This window comes from Carassius carassius, chromosome 6, assembly GCF_963082965.1.
Source record: "Carassius carassius chromosome 6, fCarCar2.1, whole genome shotgun sequence".
Classification (NCBI taxonomy): Eukaryota; Metazoa; Chordata; class Actinopteri; order Cypriniformes; family Cyprinidae; genus Carassius; species Carassius carassius.
The window spans coordinates 5,013,690-5,040,000 of NC_081760.1; the positions used below are offsets into that span (position 1 = coordinate 5,013,690).

At 35.0% G+C, this 26,311-nt stretch overlaps 1 protein-coding gene across 1 annotated transcript in view; it reads left to right on the plus strand.

The window, feature by feature from the left end:
• The first annotated feature begins 3,714 nt into the window (after window positions 1-3,714).
• LOC132142263 (rho GTPase-activating protein 7-like) overlaps window positions 3,715-26,311 on the plus strand; it is a 98,058-nt gene continuing 75,461 nt past the window's right edge. The window contains exons 1-4 of the mRNA XM_059552006.1: window positions 3,715-4,096; window positions 4,583-5,966; window positions 18,069-18,218; window positions 18,720-18,860. Of these exons, the coding sequence (XP_059407989.1) occupies window positions 4,659-5,966; window positions 18,069-18,218; window positions 18,720-18,860 (1,599 nt within the window). The 5' untranslated portion in view covers window positions 3,715-4,096; window positions 4,583-4,658. The remainder of the gene's footprint in view (window positions 4,097-4,582; window positions 5,967-18,068; window positions 18,219-18,719; window positions 18,861-26,311) is intronic.

Below are 26,311 nucleotides of genomic sequence, written 5' to 3' on the forward strand. Positions count from 1 at the left end.
CATAAATTTGATCTGTGTAACTCATTATTGCACTAAAATATAATAATAACTAATTCCGTTTAACTTCTCAAGTTAAACTGACTGTCCACCAATAATAAACTATACGAAAGAGGAATGTGGGAGTATTTCCTCTGGACGCTCTGAGCAATGCTTATGGAGCACGAGGCAGACCAGATGGGACTTCTGAGAACTTCATGAATGGTTCATTCTTTATCCAGAGTCATGTGACTAATGATGCTATTATGCGAGAGCGGAACTCTCATGGTCCTAAATAGGCATGTTTCCGCTCTGGAGGACCAAGTGTGGGTGTGTTTCAGTATTTTGTAGCAAAGATGACAGGTCCTGCATACATATACACCATTTTCTATTACTCACACATTTTAATTACAGTATAGCCTAACCTGAAATTATGAATAAAGCTCAAAGAATACATTTTTATAGGATTCGTGAGTTGTTCAAGTATCTGGGTATTATGATTTTTTTCAAACAGTTTTAGAAAATAGCTGCTCATTATGGTCAGAACACAAAATTTCCCTAAGGCTGATTATTGTAAAGGTAATTAGAGGAAAAACTGAGTCTTTCAACGATCACAGCCTGATCTAGACCTACTTTGTGTTGTCATGAGTTCATGTGATGTTTGGCCTTTGGTCAGAGAAGCAGAAATAGCAGAGGTTAAAAGCAGTTACAAATAGGACAGTACAGTTCTCCCATGAAAAAGTCCTCCTAGCAACCTCCCACACACACCACACACAAGGCTTATGAGTTTTCAATCAATTTGCTTACTTATCATGAAGTCATTGAAAGCGTGGTTTTGGTTATAGAAACAGAAGGCCATCTGACACAGAGAGCATGTTTGTCCGTTATTGTGTGGGTGTATTGTCTGCATTTCAGTTTTGTCAGTTTTCTTTCCGTTTCCAGCAGGATGCAATCATTCCATATGTGAAGCATATCTAATGTCCACAAAAGGTTATAGGTGACAGATAAAAAGAATGGTACAGAGACAGAGAGAGAGAGAGAGAGAGAGAGAGAGAGAAAGAGAGAGAGAGAAGAAGATGTATTTCTCTTCATTTTATTGCGTGTGTCTATATATATATATATATATATATATATATGTGTGTGTGTGTGTGTGTGTGTGTGTGTGTGTGTGTGTGTGTGTGTGTGTGTGTGTGTGTGTGTGACCCTGGACCACAAAACCAGTCTTAAGTGTAATTTTTTTCGAAATTTAGATTTATACATCATCTGAAAGCTTAATAAATAATCTTTCCTTTAATGTATGGTTTATTAGGATCGGGCAAAATTTGGCCGAGATACAACTATTTCAATATCTGGAACCTAAGGGTGCAAAAAAATCAAAATACTGAGAAAATCGCCTTTGAAAGTTGTCCAAATGAATTCTTAGCAATGCATACTACTAAAGTTTAGACCCCATACAGTGTTGTTGTTGTTTTGTTTTTGTTTTTTGTTTTTTTTTTTGTTTTTTGGCTATTGCTAAAAATATATCCTGGCCACTTAAGACTGGTTTTGTGGTCCAGGTTCACATATGTATGTTTGTGTGTGTGTGTGTGTGTGTGTGTGTGTGTGTGTGTGTGTGTGTGTGTGTGTGTGTGTGAGTGAATATACAATAAAAATAATAAAATACAGTACAAGCAGTAATATTGTTAAATGTTTGTTGAATAACTTTTTATATAGAATTTAGATTTTTTTTAATATATTTAAGACATATGAAATAAAGATTATGAAAAAGTATCGATATATTAATGCATTTTTATGGCATGGTTGTGGTATGGTTTTCATTGCACCATTTTTATTATATTAAACAAATCATACAGTTCAAGGAATAGTTCACCCAAAATTTTATTATTTACTCACACTCTTTCTTTCTTTCTTTCTTTCTTTCACTGATTTCTGATCACTGATTTGGAACCACAGGAGGGTGAGTAAATGATGACCATAAAATCATTAAAACTGCCATCAAATTAACATTAGATCACAATAGTAACATTACCTTTCCCTCCGTCTTACCTGGATGCACTATACCTTGTTTTGTTTTTTTTAAACAGCCCAAGAACCAGCAAGCCACTGTCAAAGATTTTTGACATGGCCCTTTTCCAAGATATGTAGAAAAATTTCCTTCAAACTATTTTTGCTATAAAAACAACAGTAATACTACTAATAATAAGCATTAGTATTATTATTGCTAATTATATTCATAATAGTTTCATAAAGTTTAAGTGTTTGTATAAGAATGCTTGAGCTCTTGCGTCCGTGACATAAAAAAAAAGGGATTTAGAAATGAGTGCCAAACCATTACTGCAATCTGACTTGGCCCTCTAACTCAAACATTTATACAGCACGCTGTCTGCTTCTAATCAAAACTTGAGAGTGCTTTTCCCAGCTAGAACACTGATACACACACACACACACACACACACACACACACAGAGGCATGGAAAGATAAAGTGTGTTTGTCTGTGTGTGAATGTCAGTGACAGGAAAGGGAATGTGGCATGCTGATTTCATAGGAAGAATTAAATGTTATGAACAGCACTGAAATAGAAAGGGGGAGAACGAGAAAAGCAGAGAGAGAAACAGTGAGAGAGAGCAAGTAAAAAGTAAGAGAAGTATACGACTGTCAGTTTCCAGAAGAACTGCATATTAGATATGAAGACCCTGGTTTCTAAAAAGAGAGTTTAAGAAAGCAAGAGATGGAAGAAGAGAGAGTGAGAAAGAAAAACTGTGACTTAATAATGCCAGAAAAAAAAAACAGTCATCCCAAGCAAAGACCTTTAATCACGTCAGGATGACAAGACGCTCTCCATGTTTCAAGCTCCATGTGTCTCTGTTTTCTTCTCCTCCTCCTTGTTTCTTCCAGGGAGAAAAAAGGCTCTAGCAGGAACTGACCACGATCAGTCATTGCAACAGACGTCAGGGCAGAGATTGGTCGAAACACATGGCTACCTCCTCCCTCTTCTGGAGTTCTTGCATCATCTTTCTGAACAGTTCATTGAAGGAAAAACACAAATTGGTTGCAAAACCAATTAAGTACGCTTATTGCTGAGGAGCACTGCCGGTCTGACAGCGGAACACTTGATCTATCAGCTGAACTGAAGAACTAGTCTAGAGCCTTCAAACATGGATTCATTTATTTATTTCTCACCTTGGGGAATTATTTAATGCAGAGTGTATTTTTTCTGCATTCCTCTTCAGACCTTTTCAATGCAGGAATTTGTTTTTGATTGTAACATTGTATGGGACCATAGAAATTTGTTGATCCCTGGAGACACATGACCTTGACGTCCTGGCTGGCTTGAGAACAGAGCAAGCTGTCAGAGGGTGAGCTCACTATACGGCGGGGAGAGTGGGTAACTGGCCGCTCCATCGCTGTAGACGGACGCTACCAAAGCGGAGTGACACTCTCACAAGGCCAGAGGAAGAGGAGAAGCATTCAGGTACTAATGCTTAGACTGACCATCTGCTAATGAATCTCTTTTAAATATATGCTGCCTTGGCTTTTTGTCACGTTTTCATTATTTATATTCAAATTAAAACATTTTGTTACTGTAGTAGGCTCATACTGCGATTCAGACATTACCAAACAACCACAAAGTATGTTTGGGATGTCAGTGACGTGAGCAACTAAGGATTATCTTTCTTTACAACAAGATAACTGTCTTTATCAAAAAAAATAATAATAATCCACCAAAGTACTTGCCAAAGGAAAGTTGGACCTCACAACCAGATGTTCAACAGAGGGAGTTACTTCTGGCCAGATGTGAGAAGAATGTCCTGGTTAGGACCTTCTCTGAACGCTCGCCACTAACCGCTGACTTCACATATACGTCAAGAAGATCTATCAGACTTGAGGGACTATAAGAGCTCCTACCATTTCACCACACTGTTTGGTTTCCCTCAATGGCCTTTTATTACTGAACTTCTTTCCATCTTGAGACTTTCCTTCTGGTCTAATTTTAAAGAGAAGTCGGTCCTTGGTGGCTAATCACTGAAGAATGACAAAATGTAGAGAACTCTTACTGTACTTTTGAGTGGGTGGAGGATCTGGTGAAATGCTTGGCTGACTCAACAGTTGGACGCAAGGGTAAATGTGATTCATCTATTTTTTTTTTTCTTCATGAGTCAGTCCTACAGCTGTTTATGAAATCTGCTTTAAGCTGTAATAGGTAAAAATCTTTTTTGACTGTATCGGAAATACAGTGTCAAAAGCTCTGTTGGAGACAGTGGTCAATTTCCTCATTCCTTTGTATACACTTGGTACTTCAAAAATAAATTTAGTATTTATGATGTTCGAAAAGGTTTTTGGCATCACATTAACTTGTCAGTGTATTTTTCAGTAACAAAGTCACTAAACACTCTTCAGAGTAAACGAGTTTAAGAGCACTCGAGTTTCAATGCCAGTGGCATTCATTAAGCATATCGTTTTCATTTCTCTCACACATGAAGATCGCAATTGTTCGACAAAGGACAAATTCAATATTCCTCTCTCTCTCTCTCTCTCTCTCTCTCTCTCTCTCTCTCTCTCTCTCTCTCTCTCTCTCTCTCTCTCTCTCACTATCTCTCTTTGCAGAAGCCCATGTATTTGTTTTTGTGCTTTCCATTGGCCTTAATAATAAGGCTCTATGGACTAGCAAGGGGAACTTGTCATGCCTGTTGCCGTTCGTAAGAAAAGCTGGGAGGATCATGTGACCCCACGCACAGGATTACAATACAGCTATGATGACCTAGACTTGGTCTGCTGCCATGTGCGTTATCAGCACAGCAGATGTGCCTCCATGCCTGAGTGTAGTCATCACCAGACTCTGACATTACCCTGTCTCCAGGAGGATATCAGTGATGGTACAAGAACGATGGCAAGGATAGTGCAGAAGTTTGAGGGTGGAACTCAACCTAGCTCTGAAGGTGCAAGGTGCCAATCATTGATGCCTGGAGACACCGTCAATGATACAGCACAGAATAAGAGTGACCAAGATAGCAGGCTACCTTCAGACTATGTGGCAGATCAAGATGAATTGCAATGTTCTGCTTCAGGAACTTTGCAAGTGCACAGTGGAGATCCAGAAAATAAGGAACTAAACAAGGATAAAGAATCTGCTTCACTTAGCCTGACACATGTACTTCCTACTGCAGTATTAGCACCCATAGAGGAAACGAGTGATTTATCAAAAGCATTGAAGGACAATAACTCTGTTAAAGTTGACTGTTCTGAAATAACTTCAGAAAATATAGAATCCACGAAGCCGGTCAGTGTGGGCAATCAGATGTTACTACACGAACACATGAGTGTCACAAGCGAGATCACATATATAACTAATAAACCTCCCACCTCTGATTCACAGCAGAAATCTGCTGACCCACATAATATTGTGGAAGTACAATGTTGTGAAATTTCTAAACAGAGGATTTTAACATGTGGAATGCTTGTTGAATGTTCGTACACAGACGGAACTGTGATCCCAAACTTACCATCATCAGATTCTCAAGAAATTCACATTCCAGAAGCTAGCTACAATGAAAATCAGGAGGATGATGGCATTTTTAAAAGTTCTGATCATGAGATGTTAATAATCGGAAGCCTTGAACCACCTGCTTGTGAAAGTTCTCTACTGGAACCATCTGGAAAAATTGACATCTTGGAAACGAGGCATGACTGCTTCTCAAAACTCCAAACTATCCATGAGGGGTCCTTTTCTGAATCGGGAGATGATGCTTCAGCTCAGATATCAGTAGAGATGCCAGTACATCTAGCAAGTGCAGAATTAAAAACCAACAACTGTGAGAATTTGATAACTTCAGAGGATGAAGACATAAGTCTAAAGGAGCCAACTAGAGAAGAACCTCAACCTGAAGGACTCTATGATGAACATCAGGCAAACCAATACACATATACAGCCAAAGACACAGAGAGTGTCCCAAAAGCTGAAGGATCCCTTGTCAAGCTTCGCACAAGGAAGGTAAGGTGTTTTTTTTTCTTTTTTTTAAGGTTTATTTGTACTCAAGGAAAGTAAAAGAAAAGTTATACAGTATATAAAGAAATGCTTTTGCCCATGAGATTGATTCCATTATGTGTCATGCCTATGAAGGTCATCAGTCAGTCAGTAAGGGAAATTCTGAGGGAATTTCCACAAAAATTGTCTGTAACAAAGCAATTGAGCATGCATATAAATTGAAATCTATTTTATGCATCATAGTTCTGTGCATCACAAGATTTAAATTAGTTTCGTATTAAACACTGCATTCACAGTATTCTTATTTATTTATTTATTTTGGGGCTTTTTTGCAAGATTTATTATAGAGAGCAGAGGGCACACGGAAGTTATGGGGGAGACAGAGAAGGGGAATGGAATCAGGAGATAATGCAGACTGGATTCAAACCTGAATAACATGGGCAATGCCACTCATACTGTAGTTTCGAGTGTTGCAATTTGGAGTGCACTTTGTCCTACTCAAACATGACTGATAATGTGAGTGATGGGGCTTGTTGAGCTTGTTTTGATATTACCTTAAGTAATCATGCTTGTGATTTTCACTCAACTTGTACAATAAAATACATGAAGAAACCACATAGACTTAAACTAAATAAGCAGACTTCAGAACAGAAGATCATGAAAGGAGTTTGACTTCAGAATTCCCTAACAGCCACAGAGTGATGTGTTATCCAACCACTCAGAACACCTTAGCAGCAACACAGCAATGATGTGGCAACCATTTAGAATGGCATTGGCCAGGTTTTCACACGCAGGGTAAGCACCATTCATTCATTCATTCATTCACTCTCTCATCTTATACCTACCTACCTTCCTACCAATCAACCAACCTATTGTAAAATATAAACATTTTATATAACTGTTTTCTATTGCTGTTCAAGAAACTATTGTCAATGTTAAAAAAAGTTGTGCTGCTTAATATTTTGTATTCTTTGATGAATAGAAATATCCACATTTACTGTATTCTTTTGCACAGTGCACATCTTTCCATGAGAGGCCGGTATACATACTGGCTTTTATTTTTAGCTGGTTTACAGTTCCAGCAAGTTTTTTCTGCAGACTCTTTCTTCCTTTTCCATGTTTGTGCTTGCTTGTATACACAGTTCTGATTAAAAGCATTTAAATAGCGCCATGCTTTTCAAGCACCACATCCTAAATTACTATGCCAGCTCACAGCCACGCCCTTTTGAAAGCAATGACATCACTCAAGCTTACATCTCTGGCCATGTGCATCTGTGGAATGTTTCCCAGTCCAAGAAACTGGCGTCACTCGAGACCAAAAAGGACACTACTAGAGTACGTAAGAAAAAGTGTAGTGATTATGTGTCAGATGATTCGTGACGAGCGTCCTGTTGTGAGTGTGCTTGATGCATATATATCTTTGTACCTTTATGTGTTTACGTGGGTGATTGACAGCAGCCCGCTTGCCAACATCGGCCAACATAGCTTTCTATGTTTATTCATCCTTGCCCTGTTCCACAAGACCCAGGAGGCGTCGTCCAAAACACAGTCATTATTTATACAGCAGGATCCATTAGACAGGATCCAGCCCAAACAAAACACACTATGCTGTGCAATTGTCATTTATTTGAGAGTCTGAAATCCAGGGCCGGTGGCTGGAGTTCTTGTGGGGATTTGTGTTTGTTACACTGCTGGAGTGAATACGAGCCATTTAAGGCCTTGAACAACTCTTTTCCACTGCTAACGGAGACATGAACTATTATGAGTTCAAGGACAGAGTGAGCAACTAGAGTCCTTGAGTGAAGGAGTTTCTATTTGGCACATCAGTACAGAAGAAACCCTACTTATTCCAATAATCTTGTCTATAAATTAGCAATAAAGACAGTAAGGATTGTATTAGTAAACAAGACAGAGAGGCACTAGATGCTCAACACAGCAGTGTAGATGATGAAGTTAATGAGACCAGATTTGAAGTATTTCCCTTTTCATTTGTCTCTGCATGTGCTGGATTGTGTCAGTCAGGGGATTTATCAGGGAGTTGAAGTATGAATCTGGGCTTTATGGTGGATTTGAGATTCTTGGAATCATTTAAGTGGCACTTACACAATGACTGTTTCAAAAATTACTGCCCATATTGAGCAACTGTTTGAGATCATTTTATCTCTCCCTTTGAGTTTGTGCGCTCGTGACTGTATGCATGAAATTGAGCATACAGTTGGGGTGTGAATTTATGGGTAGACAAGAGTATTGATTTAATTCACAATTTCTACGTTTTACACAATTCATTTTTTTTTTTCCTTTGGCAAAATCAAAACAATTTGATCCATTTCACACTGAGTTTCAATTCTATATTATTTTGAATAATTATTAAATTATGAGTAAAAAAAAACAAAAACAAAAAAAAACATGCACAAACAAATTCAAATTAAACCCTGTGGCTTGTGATGATACATTGATGTATAAAGACACAAAGAAGAAACTGAACAGTATTTATATAGATTTTATTTTTTTTTTTTTTTTTACCTCTGATTCACACAATGTTAGAACGCTTGTGACGCACTTCACAGCAGCAAGTGCGTGAAGCATTCTTCTTTTTCTTCATGCATTATGGTGGATCACATATTTATAAGTGCATTACTGCACTCTTCCTATGGCTCAGTGGTAGAGCATTGCATTACCAGCGCAAAAAGTAGTGGGTTTGATTCCAAGGGGAAAAAAATGTATATCCTGAATGCTCTGTAAGTCGCTTTGGATAAATGCCTCTGCTCAATGCATAAATTATTACTGCCACCTATCTCTCAAGTGGACCATTGACACTCCTAATTGAGATTGTAGATAGAGTGTCAATGTGGCGTTAATGCACTTATAAGTATAAAGTAGAAGAAAAAGCCTCACTCGCTTGCTACTGTGTAGCGCGGTTCACAAGAGTTCTAACAGTTCGGACATTGTGTAAATCAGAAGTAAAAAAAGAAAAACTATATAAATACTGTTCAGTTTCTTGCACAAATCGATTTTTTTGTGTCTTTACACATCAATGTATTGTCACGAGCCACAGGGTTTAATATGGATTTGTCTGTGCATGTTTTTTTTTTGTTTTTTTTACTCTCATAGATTCTGTTATCATTTGTCTTACATTGTAAGACTGAGAGACTGCAATGACTGAAGCTAAAAATCTTTGTGTTCTACTGAAGAAACAAAGTTGCCTACATCTTGGATGCGCTGGGGGTAAGCAGATAAACATCTAATTAAAATTTTGGGGTAAACTATCCCTTTAACAGGACGCGTTGTTGCCAGGATTTCTATATTGCCTAAAATATCCAAATTTTGTCTGTTTGCACTGTGCAGATCGATCGTTGTATGACATTCACAATAGCTACAGAGAGCAGTAGGCTCCTTATGCTTTCGAATCGCACTCACAGTACTTTGGTGTTATTCAAATATTGGTGCGCAGCTACACTTCAAGTCGAATGAATGAACGGACAAACATGCGCGCATATTTGCATCACTTTAATCATTCTCTGGAGATCTTGCATGTTATTGATCAAACTACTTTGGATGTTTTAAGCAATATAAAAATCCTGTCCAGGACGTGTCCTGTGTGAACCACCCATGGCCACTCTATTGTAGACACCAGATATGTGCTTTCATGTGTCAATTTGTTTTTAATAAATGCAGTGCCTTACCCCATCGTACTGGGTTTAAAGATCACTTTTCACTCACCCTTAGAGACAGAAAGATAATTAAATCACGCAAAGGTACAGTGATTATGATGATACAGATATTAATGATGAAGATCAATCTCATAATTAGCTCCCTGATGAGTATTACTGATTTTGCCTTCAGCTGCACAAAGTTTCTAGAACAGCCCTATACAAAAGACTAACTTTAACTTACATTTTTTTATTTTTTTATTTCATGTTTTTAAAATGGTCATATTTCACATTGGTCTTGCTAATTTGTAAACATAGCTAAGCTGTTAACCAGAAGAAAACAAAATAAAACAGATAAAGCTGGTTGACCAGTTTGGCCTTTTTAGTGGAGGTTACTGATACGGAAAGTGCAGGTAAAGATAATGAAAAGGAAAGTTCACCATTTCAGCATTTACTCCCCCTCGTGTAATTCTAAACCTGTATAAATTTCTATTTTTTTTTCTGTATTTATATATATATATATATATATATATATATATATATATATATATATATATATATATATATATATATACCTCAGTGTTTGGGGAATTATGTTTGTTTGTTTGTTTATTTATTTATTTATTTAAACAAGTCTCTCAAGTTCACCAAGACTGTATTCATTTATTTCATTTTATTGTCAATGTTGAAAACACTTGTGATGATTAATATTTTTGTGGAAACCATGATGCCATTTTTTTTTCAGGGTCATTGATGAATGGATAGTTCAAAATATACTCCTAACTCCTAAATTTTTCAACAGCAGTTTATACAGGTGATGAGCTTTGTTAAAAGTGTTGGATATGTAAGAGAACTATTGATGTTTGTATTGTGTATATGCCCTGAGGTAGTGCCAATATGATCCTGCAAAACAAGGAACATTAAAGAACATGTCAAATGAACTCAAAATGTTCAGTAGGCATGGGCATCTATTCTCAGAATCTCACTCCTGTTGATTTCTTCTTGGCTCTGAAAGGGCATTTAAGACAGAATTATTTTGAAGAGCTGACTGTGCTGAAATGAAAAAAAAAAACGAAGTTCACCCATTGTTCACACACCACTTTCAGTTGGGATTAAAATATGTATTTACTTGTATTTATCATTCTTGTACCTAATGCTAAAGATTTATGTATGTGTGTGTGCGTGTGTGTGTGTGTGTGCATACCTGGTATCCCCACTCTAGTTCCTGTGCCTTTTATTTTCAATTGCTACAACTCTCCTCTGTTAAGAAAAGCTTTATATCAGGGCCAGCCACCAAAACAAGATTAGAAATGTGTGCCTGCAACTTTCAAAACAGACATGACTTAAGAAGGCTTAATACAGGAGTAGCATGTCTAAAGGAAGAATGTAAAGTACAATTTAGTCATCACACTGTAGTGCTCCCTTTTCATATTTCACCTGGAATATCTCTTCATCCACTGCTTTCAAGGCTGAACCTCACCACGAACTGGTTTCGGTCTTAATGGATTCAGAGTTGCATGTGGGAGGTTTTTGTGTGTGTGTGTGTGTGTGTGTGTGTTAGAGAGAGAGTTTAAGGTAAATAAAGTTTCCAGCATGATGCTAACAAAATAATTTAACCTTTTTTTTTTCTTTTTTTATTGTTAAAAATGCTAGTACCAAGGTTTTAGGTACTTTTTTAATAATTAATATTTTTTATTTAGCAATGATGCTTTAAATTGATCAAATGTGAGAGTAAATATGTTTTATGTTATTTATAGAATTTCTTTTTTTAAAATAAATGCTTTTCTTTTGAAATATGAGATATTTAGATAAATGTAATTCTGATTTTGCATAGTTATACTGAGGAGTGCGAATCACATATTTGCAACATCTTCAGTTTATTCTTTGTGTCCGGAGTGCTGAAGTGAGTTAAAGGATTCCTCTGTGTGTCCTTGAACATACCAGCTCTCTGGCTGACCTTATTCAATAATATCCAATACAGTACTTAGGAAGGAAATTCTCAAGCTGTTTGTCTATGCCTTCCCATAATGCACCCAGTCATTGTCCGCCTTAAACATGGACATCTGCTGCAGTCACATGATGCGGTAATATCATGCTCAAGACTTGGGCCAAATACCAAGCAGAATACTTCAGATACTGAAGTAAATGAGTTTACCAAAGGAATGCTGAAGCTTATGCCATTTCCTGAAAATCTGTGATGAGGTTATGTTTGCAAACAACACACTTTTGGATTTTTCCTCAGTAGGCTATATATGATGGAAAATTATAAATGATGGAAAAAATTGGGAAATCTTGATTTCTAAAGGATGTGACATGGCATTAAAGACTGGAAAAATGGCTTCTAGAAAATTCAGTTTTGTCATTATAATAAGTCAAAAATTCATATATTAAAAAAAATAAACTAATTTCAAATTGGAATGATATTTTGAAGAACTGTAATTTTCATCAAATAAATACAGATTTGGTGGGCATAACAGACTTCTTTGAAACAACTTTCAAAGGAGGACTCTTTCAAACAACTTTAAAATGCAAACTCTTCATATACTACTTCTCTCTAAAATATCCTATCCAAAGGTAAAGTTCAAATCAGCAAAATGCAGTTCCTCTAATGCACAGTGTCAAAATCATTTCATTACAATAAGAGTGAAGGCCTGAAATTGTGCCATAGCATCTTTGAAGAGATTTATCATGTGTCCAGTTTTATTCCCTGCTCTCTTTGCTCTAAATCTGTCTGGGATTATGCAGTAGATTTTGCTGACAGCTTCCATTTAATATTAGCGGCTAACCAGCGATGTGTCACTCTGCAGGACACACTCATTTCAGATGTTGAGGTCATAAGGAAATATCTGTGGGGTCAATGAGGACAGATTTGAGTTGGTCAAAAGCACATTCCCCAGAGATCTCTGGGAAAGAGGAAGAAAGCAGGAGGATTCTGGGAGATCTCACAGTGTGGGAATTCTGTCATGTCAAAGCAGGAAGATGCCTGTAGGAATGTGTCCCCTAGAAGACATTAAAAGAGACTGAAACAGGAACATTTTAGAATTTTTTTTTTCACACCTGTTAAATATCTAATCACTATAAATCACTTTTTTTCTGTTATAGTTCTCCATTTGATGGTTGGTAAGATATAGATGTCACTTATTTTAGAGATGGAGCAATGCAGCACATGAGAGTGAAAATGAGCATTTCAGAATGAATGTGTGTTTCATGGAAAAGTTTAGGCATCCATGCAGCTAGCTTTTACCACACACACACACACACACACTCGCAGAATTCTAGTTCTCCTCTGCAAAATCAACAGCAAAGCACTGACTCTTACAGGCTTATTCTGTGCTAAATGGAAAATAAATGGGAAGGCAGTTCCAAGACAATAGTAATAAGTAGCATTCTGTTATACTGTATTTAGTTTGCTTTTTTGTAAACATATAATCTTGTCCAAAACTGTGCTGTCCTCTTATTTCCACAATTTCACACACATCTACTGTACAAAAAATCATTACAAAAACATATACCTACTGTACATGTACCATGCAAAAGTTTGGGTTCAGTAAGATTTTATATATATATTTTTTCAAACCTTCCAATAAAGATATGTATAATTTAACTAATGATTTCTATTTTGGACTTTCTATTCATAAAGAATCCTGAAGAAAAAGTACCACGATTTACACAGATATATTAAGATTTCAAAATTGATAATAATAAGAACTGTTTCTTAAGCACCATATCAATTAGAATTATTTCTGAAGGATCATATGACCCCCATCACCATCCCATAAAGTAAATAAAGATCAGAGCAGCAGGTCTTCTTGAAAATAAAATAAAATAAAATAAAATGAAATGAAATGAAATGAAATAAAATAAAATAAAATAAAATAAATAAAATAAAATAAAATAAAATAAAATAAAATAAAATAAAATAAAATAAAATAAAATAAAACTGAACTTGAAATCCAAATACTGAAAATAAATAAATAAAAATTATTGTAAAACCAACCAAGATGTAGATGAGTTTGTTTCTTCATTTGGAGAAATGTATCATGACGTCACTTGCTTATCATTGGATCCTCTGCAGTGAATGGGTGCTGTCAGAATGAGAGTGCAAACAGCTGTTAAAAACATCACAAAAATCCACACAACTCCCGTCCATCAATTAACATCTTGTGAATCAAAAAGCTGAATGTTTGTAAGAAACAAGTCCATAATTGAGACCTTTCTTAAAATTGTTTCTTTCAACTAAAATATGAGTCCTCTTTCCATCATATTACTTTCTCCAGTGAAAAAGTCACATCATCTGAGTCAGGAAAGTAATATGCACAGATCAAACACTGCTTATAATCAGAAACATCCCAGACATTTGTAAACAAATATGTTTTTGGAATTTGATGTGAGAAGAAATAGGGGATATTTTGGTCAGAAGTGATGGTTTAAAGTTAAAATGCTTTGAGGGATTTGTTTCTTACAAACTAGCAGCTTTTTTACGCAATACGATGTTGATTGATCGACTGGGGTCTTGTGGATTACTGCTTTATGCCTTTTATCAGCTTTTTGAACTGTTTTGGAAATTCATACGGAATTTTTTGGTGAACTTTTTATTTAATTAAAACATTTATACTTCATATTATGATTTGGGGGTCTGTCAGTTTTGGTGCAAGTGAAATGACATACAAATAAGAAACAGCAAAAGCAGCATTAAAATCACTGAGGAAAGTTTCTCAGTGTAATATTCAAATAAAAATGCACTTATATTGAAGTTTATCAAAGCACAAGCAGATGCTTAGTCAAAATGTCAAGGAAAGGTCACTTTAGTGAGAGGTGTGCTTTATGAGTGTAGAATCCATGTGTGTTTGTGTTTGTGGACATGCTTTGCTGTTCTTGTGGCAATAGAATGTCTCAAAATGTCCTAGAAAAACTGGAAATCCTTATGAAAAAAAGGCCTTTGGGACAGAAAAGGATCAAAATGACAAATAAATGTGTAAATAACTTTCTAGAAAATGACAGAGAATCTACTTTCTCCATTAATGGGCAGCATTTGCCACTTGGATTCGATTAGTGTATTTTTAACAATATCAGTTATAGTAAATATATTTTTCACCTGAATAATGAGGGAATATTACATATTTTTAGTGCATATGTATAGGCTTAGAATAGAATACTTATGGATGCTTATCATTTATGTGGACATTTTGCCCCACTTGCCCCTATTTTCTGACCCTATTATAATAATAATAATAATAGTGCATTTTATTTGTAATGTGATTTTTAAAGTCAAAGCAAAAACAAATAAAAACAACACAATAAATTAATTAAAACCTTGAATAAATGTCAACTTTTTAAAGTTGAAGTGTTTCTAATAGTGAAACCTACATACGTTAAATGCATTGCAAAAAACATGCTGCAATGCATGCTGGGAGCCATGGATGAGTTTTGTACTTCAATAGTACCCAGCATGCATTGCAGCATCTTTTTCGTCACCATTGTTGAGGTTCATATTCTGATTATTCATGTCTGTGTGTGACTAATTGCTGTCATAGAAGAAAGATGTATAAGCACAATATAATTGAAAAGTACATTTTGACTAATTATGACGGAGCCACTGGCTCTTTGAAAGTTTTTTATTGTAAAGATCCAAACTAATTATAAGCCATCTATTTAGTCTGATGTTTGACTCTGAACAACTCCATAATTGATGATAATCATCAACAAAATGCTGAATAACAAACAATATCTGATAATATTCTCTCTATGATTTTGAGTTATAACAAACATGTCTCATAAACACATGGTTACAACAATCAGAGAAAAATAAACTAAGACCGAAGTTAAGGGTCAGGATCCCAACTAAAGCAAACACTGATCTCTAACATGGTTACTTCAAATGAAACAATAAATCAACATCTAAACCTTAGTTCATTCTCAATTAGATTTTCTGTAGACGTCTGACAGAAATAAAGTCAGTCTGGTTATTAATAAGTGGAGCTGGTGATGCTGTTTGTGGGTTGTTTAATCGGACTGGAAACTCCTTTTGGCGCCGGTGAAAATGTGCATTTGCGCGCATGCGCACAGCATCAGCTTAATATTTTCATGCTGAATTTAATTAATTCACATGGCTTGGATTTAAATGCATGTAATTCGTATAAAACCAATTAATATTTATTAATTAAAATCAAAAACTAAATCTAAAAGGATTAAACTAGCAAAATTGAATTACACTTTTTCAGTGTTCTTGTAGAATGTCTATAGCTGTAGTGTCTTACTAGAAGCATACCACCTGAGGTCAGTGTAACACCTGATATCACACACACAAGACGAATGAGGAGGGATCTTTCAGTAGCTCCATCACTCTCATGCATTACTTGCAGGAATTTAGTGTAAGTGTGTACTGTCAGGTGTTGCACTGATCTCTGTTTTTACAGTCAATTTTTAAAAAATGACTCTACCATTCGACTGATGATGATAAAGTCATCTTTTAATAAAATATCAACTTTGTCCCATTTTCCTAAAATACATCGGAGAAAATAAAAAATACAAGCAAGAAAGATATAATATGTTGTCACTAGGGTAGCGCTATGGGTAGCAAAACTAAGATAATTTGGTCTTGAAAGTGCTAGATAAATCATGTTTGATTTCAGATTTTGCATGTTTGATTGTATCTTGCCAAACATGATTACTGTTTGTGACAAAACTCTAGAGGAGATTGTGTAGCAATGTCTGCGGCCACCAGCTGGGGTGGTTTTCTCATGAGGAAATATGACAAGCAGGAGCCTAAGCAAAAGTCTAGATTTGTTCTCCATTTAAACTCATTAGTGAGAAACCATCTGGATTTTGAAGATGTCTCTTTTGTGATTAATCTGTGCTAAGTGCATTCATACTGTGCATTTAATTAAATAAAATGATTTCAGAGTATTACAGAGTATTTTTGTTATGTTTTTTTTTTTTTTTTTTTTTGCTTTACATGACAATTGCAGAATTTAAAACTGTATATAGCAAAAGATTATTTATTTATATCTGAATTATATAAATTTATTTATTTATATTAGTTAACTGGTGATGGTTACAATTGTTCACTAAAACTAAAATAAAATTAAAATAATTATTTATTTGCAAATAAAAGAAACAATAACTGAAATAAAATGTAAACTTGAACTTATTTTATTTCAGTTAATTGAAAGGCAACATTTCTCATTTCCATTTAAATTTGAAAATGTAATAAATACAGTACTAAAACTCAAATAAATTCAACTCGTTAAATTAAAACTGGATGAAACTATGTAGACATACTTGAAAAATGACAAAAGCACACAACAAAGTCAATATATACTATAATGTAGGCCTACATCTGACAAGATGAATGTGTGAGCTTTTCCTGTTCTCTAGACCTGCTGTCAGTTGATGTGTTATGAGTAGCACAATAATGTGTTGTTCAGATTCATCCTTGTAATAGGAATAAAAAAAAGAGTTTACATTTGAAAGCACAGTATTTTTTAGCTTGTTTTGTATCAAAGCAACATCACACAAGGATTAACACAAGGTGTTTTTTGGAGCCAGAGAGTACCAAGTTGAGTGAACTGGAGATAAAGCATGTGTTTTGGATAATTGCTTGTACGCTTGTTAGATCATTAGTAAAGTGTCTCTCTGTCGCTCTCTTATTCCCTCCCTGTGTGCTCTGTGATAGACAAGCGTGTATTAAGGGTAAATACCAGAAAAAGCTATGCAAGCCCTTTACACACTGCACTGCTTTGTGTGGGGCTGTTTGCACAGGCCTGGTTCAGACATGGGGCAAGTGCCAGCATCATTCCTCTATGCTTGAGTAGCATTACTACTTCAGTCTTCCACTCGCTCTCTGTAGTTCTGTGTTTGTGCTTTAACCATTCTGCCAGTATGGTATATATATATATATATATATCCCTTTTTGGTCAAAAATGCAATATAAGTTATATAAATAATAATTAATAATAATTTTAATAAAACATTTTGGCATGGAAACCACATTCTAGCATTCAAAATATTTATGTGTATTTATTTTTAATCAGATTTATATTTAGCAAGATTAAGTCCCTCATACCATTCTCTGTTGGGAGGAAATTAGCCATTTAGAAAAAAATTATATATATATATATATATATATATATATATATATATATATGTAGTTTTCTATTGGCAAAAGAAAGTTTCACAAAAAATGACATAAGTAAATGATGACAGGATTTGGGTGGACTTTTCCCTTAATAGCATTAACCACCACTGAGAGAAAAAAAACAGATTAGGTAAAATTTTATGAAGTGTTGCCTTAGCTTTTATGGAAAAGTCTCGTCTTCACCCGAGTCGCCGCTTGGTCTGGTGTGACATATGTTTTAAGAATTGTCATTGGGAGGGTTCAGGTTAATGTCAGTGTTGGTATTAAGGCTATGTTTCTCGAATAAAATCTGATTATACAAAACTGTTTTTCTCATTTCAGAGCTCACGGGAGGAGAGGGAGAAAGAAAGGTCACGTTTGGACTCCATGGTTCTGTTAATAATGAAGTTGGATCAGCTGGATGAAGAGATTGAGAATGCTCTAAGCTCCTCCCTCAATAATACTCCCAACTTAAAGAGGCACATTATCTCTGTGAGTGGCCACCAGTCAGTAGATTTCATGCGAGTGATACACTAATTTCATCTCAAATCTTGCAATAATGAAATATTCGACATCAAGGCACCAGAATTTCAGTACCAGAACTAAATCTATGTAAAACTCTTTAGTGGTTGGTCAATATATTTGCCTATATATATAGATAAATTACAGCATTTTGTTTAAAAAGTAAGCATTCAGCAAATGTGCATTTTTATGATTTAAAGTAATTCATAACATCTAATGCACATTTATTTTCACAAAACTTGCACACTTTGTTGAATTTAGCAGTGTCCGTTTGGAGACTGCATTTTAAAAAATCAGTTTATTTTTTACAGATTTATAATTTTTTATTACAATTTTTTTCATATTTATTATTTTTTAATTATTTCTAATTATGTTAATATTATGCAAAATAAATATGAATTTAAATTCAGCCATTGTTAAGTATTTGTCTTTATGTTTAATGTAGAACAGTATTACTCGTTTCCTAAACAGGAAGTTGATTTAGAAATGCTGGATTCAGAAGGAAGTCTTTCAGCCTCCTCCCAGTCTCTAAACACCCCACTTTATCGCTCATCATCATCGCTGTCTTCATCAGGACCCTCTGGAACTTCTGGGGCTAGACCAAAAAATGAGGTAAGTTAACCAAAACCTACAATTGGAATTGTTGTTGAACAAATTATCAAATCAAATACTGATAACTTACAGTATACAAGGTTTGCAGTTTCCAATCACCTGAACAGGTCAGCTTTTCATTGGTGTGAGAAGCGCCTTGAAATATCATTTATACGTTCTCATTAATCGTGGCTCTGGTTAAACCTGGTGTCACTAATTTCTCATGTTTTTGAAGAGGCCACTGAAGTGTCCAATATGTACATATGCTTTTCTGAATGCTGAAGGACAATGTAAACAGTAAATTAGATTGTGCTGTGGTTCCAGTAGCCACTTTAAAGGATATTGAGGAGAGACTCTCTTGCTCTCATCCTCTCTCTAATTTTATTTCTCTCTGAGTGGCTAAAACTGCTGGAACATCATAATAACAGCCTTTACTGTCTGCCAACTTCCACTATTCCTTGAAGAAGCATTCCTTATGGTCTTCCCCTGTGGTACATGTGCATGTCTGGATGTCTGTGGATGTGAGTGAGATCTTGTGTGAGTTTGTGTTCTGAGGTGAGCGTAAGAGTCTTCCATTTGATTACCCATTACATGCTTGACTCCACATTTCAGAAGCACATGCCAAATATCACTTAAAGTGCCAGTGAGAGGCAGGAAGAGAAGGACAGAGTGCTTTTATTTGTGAAAGTGTGAACAAAGTTCACAAAGGTTAGGTTTAAGAGCAGAAACAAATGAGTAGTAGCAGACTACTATAGCACTTATGAGCAAAACTGATTTAAAATATCTGAAGATATTTTTCATATTATTCAATATGTGTGTGTGGGTATATACAGTACATAGTGCTTTTATAATTGTTAAATGTATGATTATAAATATAAGTATGTTTTATTTATATATATATATATATATAAAAAAGTATCATGGTTTCCGCAAATATATTAAGCAGCACAACTGTTTTTAACATTGATAATAAGCAGAGATGTGTCTTGAGCACCAAATCAGCATTCATCTTTGCATTTTAAAATACCTTAAAACAGAAATGAGTTATGTTAAATTGCAGTAATTTTCATAATATTTTACTGTCCTTGAATCTAATTTGTAGTCAGATTTCTCCCGTATCTCAGTTTGATCCCTTTTGTTTCATCTTTCAGTCTGTAGTCATCTTTACCGAGGTCATGGAAGAAATGAAGCAAGTACCTCATTGAATGGCGATATCAATTTAATCTTGATTAATCGGTCAACATAGCACAGTGCTCAGAGAGAGGTCAAGGAGATGAGAGATGAAATAATGGCACCAGAAAGCAGATCATTAAAACACTATAATGTAAGGCACAGGGAATGCAATCTTACATGTTTGAGCAAGTACCCACAGACTCACGCCGACATTGTAGCATGGAGCAGGTGTGGTAAAGTACAGATAAAGTCAAACTTGTTTACAAGAGAAAACACTGTTTACCTGGACACTTATTCAATGTCTGCAACCATCAAGTGTGTGTGCACATTTGTAATCATCCACTCACACCTTTCTGTTTGTTCGTTCCAGCCATTCCTCCCCAGATTACATAAGTGTACCAGGTAAACACATGAAAGATTAGGCCTTTTTATACACACACAAGCTAACTAGCACACACACAACATTTGCACGCAAGCCTCTTAGCTCTTGCTAAGGTATGTTAAACACTAATGGTACACTGAAAGGCCATGGCTACCCTTCATTGCTAATGAATGTTATTTGGGGCTACAGTAGCAGTGACAGTGAATGTACAGAAGTTTAGTGAGGCGTCACTGTATGTCCATACCAGAAAACAAAGTTATGCTGGTAAATTTTGTGCACGTGCTTATAGTCTTCATGACTGGAAAGATAGAAAGTTAAATAAATAGATGCTGAGAGAAAGGACTAGAAGCTGTGTCAGTCATGCAATCATTAGGTCTCACAGAGACCTGTCTGAAAATACATTACTCGTCTTTCAGCTCGTGGCCTCTAAATGTGTGTGTGTGTGTGTGTGTGTGAGAGATAAAGATATATGGATATACTGTACTGTATCGTTCAAAAGTTATCAGTCAGTAAATTATTATTATTATTATGTTCAAGGTCAGACATGCTGTATCAGGCATTCTTAGAGCCCAAAACAAGGGTGTTATCTTGCCCTGCATGTCAGAGAAAATAGGGAAAAAAATCTGACATGATACATGTCTGGAATGATATCATTGATTTTACACATCACTATGACCCACACTGAGATTTCAGTTATGTAAGGGGACTGAGAAGAAAGAGATAGGAAGAGACTGTACTGTATCGTTCAAAAGCAGTGTTGGGAAGGTTACTTTGGAAATGTAATAGGTTACAGATTACAAGTTACCCTGTTTAAAATGTAATAGTAGTGTAACTTTTTCAATTACTTTATTAAAGTAATGTAACTAATTACTTTTGAGTACTTTTTGATTACTTTTCTAAATTTGTGAAAATTAAAGAATAATAAATAAAAGCATTTACATCAACTTAAATACAGTTATCTAATAAGTATGTGACGTATTCTGTGTAATAAACTCCTGAAACATTGGTGTTTTTTTTAAACTGCTTTCTCTTTGTATATGATGATAGTTTTCTCAAAATAAGTAAAATGCACATGAAGTGACACAGAGCAGTTCTAGAAATTATGTTTATGTGCTCGTGTACTCCTATATTGAGATGGCAGAGGTTGAAAACACTGCGAGCTTCAGTAGGCCTATGTGTAGTAAATGAAACCATGTCTTTGCCATTAATTTACAGGAGGGGCGGACTGGGAAAAAAATTCAGACTGGAAAATTCAAACTCATAGAAACAAATTCATGGACAAAACTATTTTTTGTATGGACCTGACATAAAAAAGGTTTAAATCTTTAATTTGGGGACATGCAAAATAATTAAAAGTTCTCTCCTGAACTGCACCTTCACTTCCATTTTTCTCTTCAGTCTCTTTATTTTGCCCTGTTATCCATCTCTCTCATGACTTTAATACTCAAGATTGAACAAAACTATACTTTACAATACAATACTCTACAATACTACAATATCTTTATAGAAAAATCCTAATACTGTACACGAGTCATGTTTTTCCCTTACAAAAATTAACCATGCTTTTATTAGCCTATATAAAAGTAAAAAAAAAAAAAGTTTTTTTTTTTTTGCAAATGGATTTGTATTTATTTTTAAATAAATACATTTGTAAAATAATTTTAAATTTTTGGTCACCACAGTTAAACAATAGAAACCATTTTCTCTGGATTTATAGTTAAATATTAAAATGTTAATTTTCGTAAGGGTTGTGTTGTTGACTGTCATAGCTCCCCCTAAACCTATAAAAAAAAATCTGATTTTTTTTTCAGCTAAATTACTACTGTAACATTACAACAGATAATAATGATGTGCTTTATATAGTATTTTGAGTGATGACTGATGAGCAATGTGCTGCTGCTTGATTAAATAAATTAAAAAACAAAGACAAAAAAGCATCTTTACCGATGAAACTGACCTGAAACCCTGAACAGGAGTTCTGCTTCTCTGCTCCAGCTGTGTGCTTCCAAAGTCCAATCTATTCTCTCTCTTTCGCATTGATTACTCTGAGTCTGATCCAAACCATTTGTCGGAGGCGCGGAGAGCGCGCGAGTCATGACTAACAATTCATGACTTATTAGAGATTTAATTATCAAATGGCGGATTCGCAAATGATGGCTTTAGTACATTCGGCGTGCAATTATACAATAACAATATTAAAATAGAGGGGCAAATCATCTGCCAGGCCACCGGGAATTGTCCCGGTTCTCCCGGTGTCCAGTCCGCGCCTGATTTCCAACACGCAGAATGTGCAAGTCATATATTGCATCTTTTGGGCTTTATATTCACAGACACTAGTCCATGTCATGTTTTGATTCAAGTGTACTGTCCTACTTTTGATTTAGTCATCCAAAATGTGGCATATTCCGTCCGCGTTAGGCATTCCGTTTTTATGACTGGATTCTACAAACCAGACTGTATTTCCGCATCCCGGAAATTATTAGGGCGGTATGTCTCAGAATAGTCAGTGCAATTTGGGAAAGAAATCAGTTAAATCTGTATGTGGATGTGTGTAAATATTCAAATGTAATCCCCTTTGTAATCGTTAAAAATTTCATAAGTAACTGTAATTTAATTATTAATTTTTTTTAGTAACTGTAACTAATTACAGTTACATTAATTTTGTAATTAAATTACGTAATGGCGTTACATGTAACTAGTTACTCCCCAACACTGTTCAAAAGTTATCAGTCAGTAAACTATTATTATTACTTTTTATTTTTATTTTTTCAGGAAGGATGCATTAAGTTTCTCAAGAGTCTAATTTATAATACTACAAAAGATTTATATTTCAAAGAGATTTTGTTCTTTTGAACTTTCTATCCATCAAAGAATCTTGAAAGTATTAAGCAGCAACTTTTCAGCACTAACAATATATTAAGTGTCCCTAATACCTGTGTACTTACATACTAACTAGATGTGTACATAGTGTGTAACAAAAGTGTAAGTACACATTGGTGCGTAGTATCTACAGCTCTAATGTTTGTGTAACTACACATATGTAACAACCTACAGAATGGTATGTGTAAGTACAAATGTGTAACAGGACATTGGTAACAACACTTTTTGGTAATGAAAGTACAAATATGTTACACTTTATATTAGATTTATCATGTAATTACTCTGTTACACAGCAGAAATTGTGGTTGGTGTCCAGAATATTACACTTTATATTAAGTGGACAGTTCCTAAGGAGTTACCATGAAGTACACTGGTATATCAGTGGTGCTCCAACTCAAAATCCAACTCCTCCCACTTTACATATCCCTAAACCTACCCATCTCTGGATCAAATGGTGCCAATTACTCTTATACACATTGTTGTTACACGATGTAGTTAAATATGTCCTGTTACATATTTGTACTTACACAAACCATCCTGAGGGTTGTTACATATGTGTGATTACAGAAATATTACAGATGTAGATACTATGTACCAACGTGTACTTACACTGTGGTTACATACTACATACACATTTATTTACTATGAAAGTGCACAGGTATTAGGGGCACTTAATATAAAGTGGGACCTAAATATTTATTGAGTGGCAAATCAGCATACTAAAATGATCATGAGGATCATGTGACACTGAAAACTGAGTAACAGAGTTATGATGCTGAAAATGCAGACAGCTTTGTTTTATTTCCCCCCTAATAAATGCAGCCTGGGTGGGTCGTAAGAAAAATCTTACGAAAAAAAAAAACATATACATATACATACATATACATACATATATATATATATATATATATATATATATATATATATATATATATATATATATATATATATATATATATATATATATATATATATATATATGTATATATATGTATGTATATGTATGTATATGTATATGTTTTTTTTTTTCGTAAGATTTTTCTTACGACCCACCCAGGCTGCATTTAAAAATCATACTGACCTCAAATTTGTATGTATTGTGGTTCTGTACTGTGGTTCTAATAGCAATTTCTACATTTCAATAAGTAGCAGTGAAGCATGGCAAAGCAATAACCCTCATTTTAAAAAAACATTCTCAACATAAAATATTTCATAATTGTTTTAATCATTTGTACTGCAAACAGCATTCATTTGTACCTCAATGTTTTATTTTATTTTTTTATTATTATTATTTTTTTTTATAGATAGTTCCCTGTTGCATACTGATAAACAGCAAAACTGCATAGTAGGCTAATCTTTCTTGGCAGTTTTAAGCTTTAATTAGTTAAAGTGAATTTGGTAAGGATCAGAGAGAGAATGGGTGGAACAAAGAAAAAAATGTTTTTAGAGAAGGATGTGGAAAATGGAACCGCTTTTTGACCTTAAGCAGGAAATCGCTGTTTTCTGACATGTTCAAGGTCAGACATGCTGTATCAGGCATTCTTAGAGCCCAAAACAAGGGTGTTATCTTGCTCTGCATGTCAAAAATCAGACATGATGCATGACTGGAATGATATCATTGATTTTACACATCACAATGACCCACTCTGAGATTCCAGTTATGTAAGGGGATTGAGAAGAAAGAGATAGTTGTGTTTAGGGGACAATAGCAGTCATGGAGAACATCTAAGCTGCCTTTTAAATATGCCTTCACACCCTTCAGATTAATTTCTTTATTATCTGCCATGAGTTCTTCCATTAGTCATTGACTAATTCAATTCAACAACCTAAATATGAGGGAACACATACATACACATTTAGTTGTGTCTGCCTATAATGACCACATTTCCGTCTTTGTTTCTCTCCTGACATGATCCAGAACACTGAGTGTTTCGGCCCACTTTCACCTCATAACTCAAGCTTTTCAAGAGCACAGGACGTTTAGTGTATTTGGCTAGCATCGTTGTGTTGACAGCTAATTGGCCCAATATGAGTAGAACTCGATATATTTGTTTGAGGCACCTGAGGTCTCAGCATTAGAAATCTATCTGTCTTAAGGGGTTTTCATCTGTTGGAAAATGGCATCATATTTGTATTTCAAACAGAGGATGGCAGCCAAAGTGAATTACAGTCATTTGTTGTCTATAAATTTAAAGGTGTGGAAATAGCAGGAGATTTAGAGATGACAGGGTCCTCTGTGTGTGAAAGCATGGATAACTATAAATCATGATGTAAACATGCAAACGCACAGCCCAAAAATAGTTGGAAACAAGTGTTATGTTCAGCACACACCCAAAAATACACACACAAACTTATATTTATTAAATATAATGAATGTAATTCCAATAGAATGTGCACATAAATATTACATAACTCGGTAATTTGATTTATGTGTGGAAAACTATTTCCCCCACATTGTTTAAAAATAAATAAATAAATACAATTAATATAATATATTTTCATAGAAGGACATAATATTTTAAATTCTCATAAAAAATCACATTTACAAATTTTTGCAACTTTATTTCTAATAATTGTGATTTTCCTCAATTGCGAATTTATATTTCACAAAGTCACTTATGTCTTATTGTAAACTTTATCTCTAAATTGTTTGATTTATTTTACTCTTGTAAGCAGAAACAGGCTTCTATTTTTATGGAGTTGTTTTCTGAGTCCAGGTAGAGTGATACCTGTCAAAACTGGCACCCCTATGCTGTTCCATAGGTTAGCCTCATTTCTTGCTTTCCAAAAGTGCTGTCTACCATATTTTCCGGACTATAAGACGCACTTTTTTTCATAGTTTGGCTGGTCCTGCGACTTATAGTCAAGTGCAACTTATTTATCAAAATTAATTTGACATGAACCAAGAGAAATGAAGAGACATGAAACAAGAGAAAACATTAACATCTACAGCCGCGAGAGGGCGCTCTATGCTGCTCAGTGTGTCACGCTGTCTGGTCTCTGTTTCCCTGGGTGTCCACTAGTGGTCTCACTTCCC